General features: G+C 44.6%; 2 protein-coding genes across 2 annotated transcripts; both read right to left on the bottom strand.

Annotated features, from left to right (window-relative positions):
• Nucleotides 1–293: 293 nt before the first annotated feature.
• Nucleotides 294–1956, bottom strand: LOC135536983 (GTPase-activating Rap/Ran-GAP domain-like protein 3). Its single transcript, XM_064963196.1, has 4 exons — nt 1744–1956; nt 987–1153; nt 352–511; nt 294–310 (listed from the first exon to the last, which is right to left on the bottom strand). Exons 1-4 carry the CDS (start codon nt 1772–1774, stop codon nt 294–296), a joined length of 375 nt encoding a protein of 124 aa, XP_064819268.1. The 5' UTR covers nt 1775–1956.
• Nucleotides 1957–2323: 367 nt separating this feature from the next.
• LOC135536982 (GTPase-activating Rap/Ran-GAP domain-like protein 3) lies at nt 2324–8552 on the bottom strand. Its single transcript, XM_064963195.1, has 4 exons — nt 7837–8552; nt 7621–7647; nt 7311–7415; nt 2324–2411 (listed from the first exon to the last, which is right to left on the bottom strand). Exons 1-4 carry the CDS (start codon nt 7847–7849, stop codon nt 2326–2328), a joined length of 231 nt encoding a protein of 76 aa, XP_064819267.1. The 5' UTR covers nt 7850–8552; the 3' UTR covers nt 2324–2325.
• Between the last annotated feature and the right edge of the window lie 1797 nt (nt 8553–10349).

The following is a 10349-nucleotide window of genomic DNA, read 5'->3' as shown; positions in this document are numbered from 1 at the left end:
TATTATAATGTTACTGTATATTAAAAATGTAGAAACACCCCAGATAAATATTTATACTTCGATGTAAAATAGGGATAAATAGAGACTCACAATTGTAACACAACAAAAGACCAGCCTCCCCATCCTCCGTACACATCGATGGCTGCCACAAAGTTGACCTGTGTGCACAAGGCAGAGAAGAGCACTGTATTGAATTACATACTTCATTTATTCTATTCAATTATCATTCATTGGCCCGTCTTCAACTCGTCTCCCTAAACTGTAACTCTTCCATTGTGGAGCTCTGTTCTCAGTTAACCAACCAGGTACACTGAAGATAAATGCAAGGTAAACAACAGCATAAACCCTCACCCGGTTGGCGTCTACGTGGTGCAGCCTGTATGCGTCCCCCGGTGCTCTCATTGATCAGGTCAAACTGGTGTTTGTAGGCCACACAGATCATGTTGTCGTTTCTCCCTGTAGGACCATCCACCAAAGCCATCACCACCGGAGTTTCACACAGACAGATTTCCTACAGGGCGGCAGGTAGCTCAGCGGTTAAGAGCGTTGAGCCAGTAACCAAAAGGTTGCTAGTTTGATTCTCTGAGCTGACTAGGTGAAAAATGTGTTGATGTGCCGTTGAGCAAGGCACTCTGGATAAAAGCGTCTGCTGAATGACTAAATTGTAACGGAGGGGGACTGATCACGAGGATGGGGCTCTCACAGGTCTCAGACAGTCAGCGTGCATGTACTTTTGGCTATGCGCCTCTCCTCATCCACTAGCCCCATTCCTTATTAGGTTTAGCTGTGGTGACATACTCTCGCTGTTCCACAATGAAAGTTTACTCTAAAATACTGATTGTTAAGTTGAACTCATTCAGCCATTCAAAATGGTTATGGTAAAGAACTACTGTGCACGATAGTGGAAAGTGTAGTCTGTATGTGTCTGTGTAAACCGTGTGTGTGTGTCCGCGCGCGTGTGTGTGTGTGTCCGCGCGTGATCCTACCCGTATGTATTGGAACTGGTCCACGGGCGAGTCGGTTGTGGCGGCGAGGGCGCCCGTGCCATCGGGGCGGGGCTGTTTCCTGGTGATGAGGAGGAGCTTGTTTCTGATGGCTGCCACGATCCTCAACTCTGACCCGTGGTGGGTGTTGATAGAGTACAGGTGACACCCTGGGGCAGTAAGGGAGGGAAGGGGAGGGGAGGGGGAGGGTGATGAGGAGACAGAAGGGGGGGATAGGGTGAGCGAGAGAGAGAGTTTTCCTCTCTGTTTCTTTCCCATTCATTGTCTAAGAAGTGCTTCTACCTGAGCGATTTTGGATCTAGTCTGGTCCTTACATATAGAAATGCGGCAGGTTCTATTCCTCTAATCTCTTTTCTGAGACACACACTCATGCCCCCTCCAAAGCCCACATCCCACACACACTCATTCTTACCCTTCCTCCCCCTCCAAAGCCCACATCCCACACACACTCATGCTTACCCTTCCTCCCCCTCCAAAGCCCACATCCCACACACACTCATTCTTACCCTTCCTCCTCCAAAGCCCACATCCCACACACACTCATTCTTACCCTTCCTCCCCCTCCAAAGCCCACATCCCCACACACACTCATTCTTACCCTTCCTCCCCCTCCAAAGCCCACATCCCACACACACTCATGCTTACCCTTCCTCCCCCTCCAAAGCCCACATCCCACACACACTCATGCTTACCCTTCCTCCCCCTCCAAAGCCCTCCAAAGCCCACATCCCACACACACCTATGTACTGTGGTTGTATTGGAGAGGCCATACAGTGTGTAGTAGGGATGTCCAGGATCCAGTTGCTGAGGGAGGTGTTTCAATATCACATTTCACTGGGAATGTTACAACCAAGATTCAGAGGTGGCATTCTGCCTCTTTTCTGAGACACACACACTCATGCCCCCTCCAAAGCCCACATCCCACACACACTCATTCTTAGGTTAGGGTTAGGGGTCAAGGTTAGGGGTTAAGGTTAGGAGTTAAGGTTAGGGTTAGGGGTTAAGGGTTAAGGTTGGGGGTTAAGGTTAGGGTTAGGGGTTAAGGTTAGGGGTTAAGGTTAGGGGTTAAGGTTAGGGGTTAAGGTTAGGGAAAATAGGATTTTGAATGGGAATCATTTGTTTGGTCCCCACAAGGATAGTAAAACAAATATGTGTGTGTGTGTGTGTGTATATATATATATGTGTGTGTGTGTGTGTGTGTGTGTATATATATATATGTGTGTGTGTGTGGGTGTGTGTGTGTGTGTGTGTGTGTGTGTGCGTGCGTATGCCTGCGTGTGTGCGTGTACCTTTGGTCTTCCAGTTTGTTTTTTCTCGGCTGTCACACTTGGTGCGAACCCAGCTGCCTCTCCTCCAGGCCTCTCTTGAGCATGCTCAGTCTGAACACATAGAGACGCGCATCCTTCCCTGGAAAACAACACATCTTCAAAAACCAATTTATATTTAACATTTTTCGAGAATCTGTGGAAAGAACTGAAAACTGCTGTTCACAAATGCTCTCCATCCAAGCTCATTGAGCTCGAGCTGTTTTACAAGGAGGAATCAGAAAAATTTCAGTCTCTCAATGTGCAAAACTGATAGAGACATACCCTGCGACTTACAGCTGTAATCGCAGCAAAAGGTGACGCTACAAAGTATTAACTTAAGGGGGCTGAATAATTTTGCACGCCCAATTTTCAGTTTTTGATTTGTTAAAAAAGTTTGCAAAATATCCAATAAATGTTTGTTCCACTTCATGATTGTGTCCCACTTGCTGTTGATTCTTCACAAAAAAATACAGTTTTATATCTTTATGTTTGAAGCCTGAAATGTGGCAAAGGTCGCAAAGTTCAAGGGGGCCGAATACTTTCGCAAGGCACTGTATATATACACTGCTCAAAAAAATAAAGGGAACACTAAAATAACACATCCTAGATCTGAATGAATGAAATATTCTTATTAAATACTTTTTTCTTTACATAGTTGAATGTGCTGACAACAAAATCACACAAAAATTATCAATGGAAATCAAATTTATCAACCCATGGAGGTCTGGATTTGGAGTCACACTCAAAATTAAAGTGGAAAACCATACTACAGGCTGATCCAACTTTGATGTAATGTCCTTAAAACAAGTCAAAATTAGGCTCAGTAGTGTGTGTGGCCTCCACGTGCCTGTATGACCTCCCTACAACGCCTGGGCATGCTCCTGATGAGGTGGCGAATGGTCTCCTGAGGGATCTCCTCCCAAACCTGGACTAAAGCATGCGCCAACTCCTGGACAGTCTGTGGTGCAACGTGGCTTTGGTGGATGGAGCGAGACATGATGTCCCAGATGTGCTCAATTGGATTCAGGTCTGGGGAACGGGCGGGCCAGTCCATAGCATCAATGCCTTCCTCTTGCAGGAACTGCTGACACACTCCAGCCACATGAGGTCTTGCATTGTCTTGCATTAGGAGGAACCCAGGGCCAACCGCACCAGCATATGGTCTCACAAGGGGTCTGAGGATCACATCTCGGTACCTAATGGCAGTCAAGCTACCTCAGGCGAGCACATGGAGGGCTGTGCGGCCCCCCAAAGAAATGCCACCCCACACCATGACTGAGCCACCGCCAAACAGGTCATGCTGGAGGATGTTGCAGGCAGCAGAACGTTCTCCACGGCGTCTCCAGACTGTCACGTCTGTCACATGGGCTCAGTGTGAACCTGCTTTCATCTGTGAAGAGCACAGGGCGCCAGTGGCGAATTTGCCAATCTTGGTGTTCTCTGGCAAATGCCGAACGTCCTGCACGGTGTTGGGCTGTGTTGCACAACCCCCACCTGTGGAGACATCGGGCCCTCATACCACCCTCATGGAGTCTGTTTCTGACCGTTTGAGCAGACACATGCACATTTGTGGCCTGCTGGAGGTCATTTTGAAGGGCTCTGGCAGTGCTCCTCCTTGCACAAAGGCAGAGGTAGCGGTCCTGCTGCTGGGTTGTTGCCCTCCTATGGCCTCCTCCACATCTCCTGATGTACTGGCCTGTCTCCTGGTAGCGCCTCCATGCTCTGAACACTACGCTGACAGACACAGCAAACCTTTTTGCCACAGCTCGCATTGATGTGCCATCCTGGATGAGCTGCACTACCTGAGCCACTTGTGTGGGTTGTAGACTTCATCTCATGCTACCACTAGAGTGAAAGCACCACCAGCATTCAAAAGTGACCAAAACATCAGCCAGGAAGCATAGGAACTGAGAAGTGGTCTGTGGTTACCACCTGCAGAACCACTCCTTTATTGGGGGTGTCTTGCTAAATGCTATAATTTCCACCTGTTGTCTATTCCATTTGCACAACAGCATGTGGAATTTATTGTCAATCAGTGTTGCTTCCTAAGTGGACAGTTTGATTTCACAGAAGTGTGATTGACTTGGAGTTACATTGTGTTGTTTAAGTGTTCCCTTTATTTTTTTTGAGCAATATATATATATTTATTTGTTATATCCCGAAACATACAATATACTTGCAGTGAAGCCATTCAACAACTACATCATACCAGTCATCCAACAGACTCCCATTCAGAGCGACACACAGAAACATCCAGGGTCAATGCCCTGCTCAAGGGCACGTTGACAGATCAGGCCAAAACACGTGAACCCTCCAAGATCCCTCTCGCCCCTCACAGTTCTTTCTGTACATTTGTTAATGTTCCTTTTATTTTTTATTTGGAAAGAATTCCTTAATCTTCATTCAGTGGGATACAGAAAAGAGAACATCTGATAGCATATCGGAGATTCAGGAATAATTGTGTATTTTTCTCCATATTTCATCCAGTTTGCTTTATTTTTTGTAATAGATTACATTGAATAAGTTCAAGTTCTTTTTGTTTTTCCTCTAACTTATTTTGTATATGTGTAGTAACATTTTTATTGCTATCTACCTGTACTATTAGTTCATGGATTTCCTTGTCAGTCTTGTCTCTTTAGCAAGAAACTGCTTTTTAATTATTGATGAATATTGAATTAAATGACCTCCTGAAGGTACATTTAAAGGTATCCCAAACAATAAAAATTCAGTTAAGTGATTTCGCCTTGTTAAAAATAAGTTGTCCTCCAGTAAACATTGATTAAATGTCCAATATCCCCGTCGACGTGAAAATTCTATGAGAGTTATGTGAAGACCAATTAGATGATGATCCAATCACATTCTGTCTCCTTTTAAAACTATTTTATCCTTTTGATACAAGAGAGAAAGAGACAAGGATTCAGGACGACTAGCTTGATTAAGTCTCCTCCATGTATATCTCACTAGGTTGGGGTTTTTAAGTCTCCAAATATCCACTATTTCTAATGTGTCCAAAATATTTGTGATTTTCACGGTTATGATAGTTTGTAGAGTGACTTCCTTTACGGTCCATTGAGGTACTTGTGTTATAGTCTCCTACCTAATGATTTGAACATTTGTTGCCTGTAAGTTCAATAAATTGGTATAAATATATTCGAAGAGGTATGGATCATCCTGATCTGGACCACATAGATTAATCTATTTTTTAATCCACTTTCATATTCAAAAAGTAATTCCTGACTATTTGCACATTCAAATCAAAATTTTTGTTAATTAAATCACACCTTTTGAGTTCCTTTGACAGAAAGTTATTTCACCACCCCATTTGACCTCTATATCAAGCGGGGTCAGAGGAAGTCCCTAAAAATTGTTAAAGACTCCAGCCACCCAAGTCATAGACTGTTCTCTCTACTACCGAACGGCAAGCGATACCGATGCACTAAGTCTGGAACCAACAGGACCCTAAACAGCTTCTACCCCCAAGCAATAAGACTGCTAAATAGTTAACCAATAGCTACCCAGAGTATCTGCATTGACATTTTTGAACAAACTATTTTGACTCATCACATATGCTGCTGTTACTGTTCTCCTCTCCTGTTGCCTAGTCACTTAATCCCTACCTATATGTAGATATCTACCTCAATTACATTGTATCCATGTCTCCTCGACGACGCCGGTCCACTAACCACCGGTCCTGGTAACCCATCATGACACACCTGGACTTCATCACACCCTGATTACTTCCCCTTTATCCAGGGCTCCGTTGTATCACCCATTAGGTAGTATTTTTCATCTTTAGACGCTATTCCTGGTTTTGTGTTCACTTTGTTCGTTTCCTATTAAACTCACCAACTGCAGCGGCCTCCTGAGTCTTCATTACTCATTGTGTATTTATTCCTTGTGTTACTATTTATTTATTTTCTCTCTGCATTGTTGAGAAGGGCCGTAAGTATTTCACTGTTAGTATACATGCACCTGTTCATGAAGCACGTGACAAATAACACTGGATTTGAGGTTAAAATAGGCTTAATTATATCACTATGGAATCCGATCACTTGTAGAAGCTAATCGAGGGGATGCTCTGACATATGTCACAATTTAGTGAGGCCTGTCGATGTTATGGTGAATACATTACAGTGTATGGAAATACAAGACTGGCTTTTGTGATTGGTGCTAAAACAACTATATAATAGACATAACCTGGAATGTTCTCTTTACATTGAAATAAAAACAAGCATTATTTGAATGATCATTTCTTCTGTTCTGTATGACTGTGTCTCTCCCTCACTCCCTTCCTCCCGAGTGGCACAGCGGTCTAAGGCATTGCATCTCAGTGCTAGAGGCGTCACTACAGACACCCTGGTTCGAATCGAGGCTGTATCACAAGCGTCTGTAATTGGTAGTCCCACAGGGCGGCGCACAATCGGCTCAGCGTCCTCCGTGTTTGGCCGGTGTAGGACGTCATTGCAAATAAGAATTTGTTCTTAACCAACTTGCCAAGTTAAAAAAAGGTTAAATAAATCAAAAATAAAGGTTCGCCCCCCCCCTTGTTCATTCTCTGTTTCATTCTCTCAGTCTCTCTCCTTATCTGAAGAGTGATAACAGTGGGAAGTGTAAGTCTATCTCAGTAGGTGTAACAGTGGGAAGTGTAAGTCTATCTTAGTAGGTCAACCCAGAACCTGTTCCTGCAGGATACACACAAACAAACACACAAACAGCAGTCTACAGAGAGTGGATGTGTGTAGGTCAGCCTCCTCAGCCCAGAGAGGAAGATCAATGTGTTTGCTGGAGTGACAGAGAGATGGAGAGAGAAGTAAAGAGCCTAAAATAATCAGAAAAAGAGGGATGGAAGAAGGGAGAGAGAGTGAGAGAGAGGAGGGAGTGGGAGGAAGCAAAAAATGAGAAATAGAAAATAGGTGAGGGAATGAGGGAGGGGGGAGAGAGAGAAGATAAGAGACTGAAAGAGCGTCAGATGAAGAGAGACAAAGAGACCATCACACACCTTTGTCAGTCCTGGTGATGAGGAGATCCTGAGGCTCTAGAACATGCATCTGCTTCACCACCATGGTCTTATCAAACACCTGCACTGGGGGCAGGACCTGGGCGTCTACCAACACAACACATTGGTCTATTGGTCATTCCCTATGCAACGCTCAGGATCTTACTAACTATTGATGAAAACACTGACTGACGTCGTTGCTGCAATAATAAAGACATTGGCTGAAATAGTAGGCTGAATTAAATGATTTCGGTTTATTGAACACTCAGAAGTTGTAGCACTGAATGGGGAGAATTGACCGTGTTACACTCACCTGGGTTTGAAAGAAGTGGATCAACAGCTGAAATAAAAAAGTATAATGTTTAGAGATTCATTTTATGATGACATCAATGCTGAATGAATCATTGACATTCAAGTGATAATTTAATAATGCATATGAGAGTTATAATAAAATAGTCCACTAATTATAAAGCGCATTTCATTCTATAACCTCAGTGTGTGTGTGTGTACATGTGTGTGATGACCTCACCATCTATCATCATGACCCCTGCTGCTTCCGTGGCGACCAACAGAGACCGACCCCAGGAGTCAGCACACACTGTCTCATAGGAAAACGTACTGCAGAACAACTGGGACTCCCAAGGCTGCAGCACAAAAAGGACATCCCAGCATAACCACAAACACGTAGTTACCAGTATATCAACTGGCGTCTACATTATGTTACAATGCATATGCTACAACAGAATATGTCACATGGCACACAGTTAGTAAATATGATATTATGGCATGGTGATCCACTAGGCGTCAGTGAGAAAGAAGTAGTGCATGGTAAAGGTTGTCAAGGAAACAGGGCTTGGTATATGGTAGGAATGGGAATAAAGATCTAGAGTCAAGTTGGAAACAGGGCTTGGTATATGGTAGGAATGGGAGTTAAGATCTAGAGTCAAGTTGGAAACAGGGCTCGGTATATGGTAGGAATGGGAGTTAAGATCTAGAGTCAAGTTGGAAACAGGGCTTGGTTTATGGTAGGAATGGGAGTTAAGATCTAGAGTCAAGTTCGGGACAGGATCAACAGTCCACAGGAACGGACAGTACAGGAATAGTTAAAAAAATAGTTTTTTTGGGGGTGGAAGTGTGTCACTTGTACAGCATTGCATAAAATCAACAACTGTGTAGGTTAGGCATAATATACACTACATGACCAAATGTATGTGGACCTTGCTATGTGCACGGGGACAGTGTCATGCTGAAACAAACCGTTGCCACCAAGTTGGAAGCACAGAATCATCTATAATGTTATTGTATGCTGTAGTGTTACGATTTCCCTTCACTGGAGCTAAGGGGCCTAGCTCAAACCCAAACCAAACAGCCCCAGACCACTATTCCTCCACCACCGAACTTTACAGTTGGCACGATGGTGAAGCGTGATTTATCACTCCAGAGAACGCATTTCCACTGCTCCTGAGTCCAATGGCGGCGAGCTTTACACCACTCCAGCCGATGCTTGGCATTGCGCATGGTGATCTTAGGGCTTGTGCGGCTGACGTTGCTTCCAGAGGCAGTTTGTAACCCTGTAATGAGTGTTGCAAATGAGGACATGGGTTTCGTGCTTCAGCACTCGGCTGTCCCGTTCTGTGAGCTTGTGTGGCCTACCATTTCGTGGCTGAGTCGTTGTTGCTCATAGACGATTCCACTTCACAATAACAGCACTTAACAGTTGACTGGGTCAGCTCTAGCAGGGCAGAAATTTGACAAACAGACTTCTTGGAAAGGTGGCATCCTATGATGGTGCCACGTTGAAAGTGACTGAGCTCTTCAGTAAGGCCATTCTACTGCCAACGTTTGTCTATGGAGATTGCATGGCTGTGTGGTCAATTTTATACAACGGGTGTAGCTGAAATAGCCGAATCCACTAATTTGTGTGTTCACGTACTTTTCTACATCAGTAGGCTAAAATGATGAAGCCTCCAATAGATGAATTGCAATGTCTTGTTGCAGCCAAGGACCCATCACTGGACATTAGAGCCAAGGAAAGAGCGGTGTTTTAGAAACATTTTATGGAGTTGCCTTTGTAAAACGTAGGAACCGAGTACACAGCTTGTAAAAAAATTATGCGGTTTAAACAAATAGGCTACCATCCGGAGAGCGGGACAAGCGGGCTGAAGCGACATAGCTGCTCTACTCCCAAAAACTTTACGGTCAAGCCCAATTCAAATAGGCTACCATCCGGAGAGAGGGACAAGCGGGCCAGCGACATAGCTGCTCTACTCCCAAAACTTTACGGTCAAGCCCAATTCAAATAGGCTACCATCCGGAGAGAGGGACAAGCGGGCTGAAGCGACATAGCTGCTCTACTCCCAAAAACTTTACGGTCAAGCCCAATTCAAATAGGCTACCATCCGGAGAGCGGGACAAGCGGGCTGAAGCGACATAGCTGCTCTACTCCCAAAAACTTTACGGTCAAGCCCAATTCAAATAGGCTACCATCCGGAGAGCGGGACAAGCGGGCTGAAGCATCATAGCTGCTCTACTCCCAAAAACTTTACGGTCAAGCCCAATTCAAATAGGCTACCATCCGGAGAGCGGGACAAGCGGGCTGAAGCGACATAGCTGCTCTACTCCCAAAAACTTTACGGTCAAGCCCAATTCAAATAGGCTACCATCCGGAGAGCGGGACAAGCGGGCTGAAGCATCATAGCTGCTCTACTCCCAAAAACTTTACGGTCAAGCCCAATTCAAATAGGCTACCATCCGGAGAGCGGGACAAGCGGGCTGAAGCGACATAGCTGCTCTACTCCCAAAAACTTTACGGCCCAATTGTTCACGTTTTCAACTAAACCTGTGGTGAAGAATGAAATAGAAATAGATTGACTTATGCAGTAGCCTACTGTACCTCTGATGAGCTTCCCAGTAAAGCATCAAAAACAACCAAGCAAATCAGAAAAGTGCTAAAAAATGGCCTATATTAACATATGTAGCCTAAGAAACAAGGTCCATGAAGTCAATAACTTTGTAACATATTCTGACAATTCATTTCTATGA

The sequence above is a fragment of the Oncorhynchus masou genome, unplaced genomic scaffold, assembly GCF_036934945.1.
Source record: "Oncorhynchus masou masou isolate Uvic2021 unplaced genomic scaffold, UVic_Omas_1.1 unplaced_scaffold_6915, whole genome shotgun sequence".
Taxonomy (NCBI): Eukaryota; Metazoa; Chordata; class Actinopteri; order Salmoniformes; family Salmonidae; genus Oncorhynchus; species Oncorhynchus masou.
The sequence above is the reverse complement of the archived record's forward strand: the minus strand, read 5'-3'. Positions and strand labels throughout refer to the sequence as shown.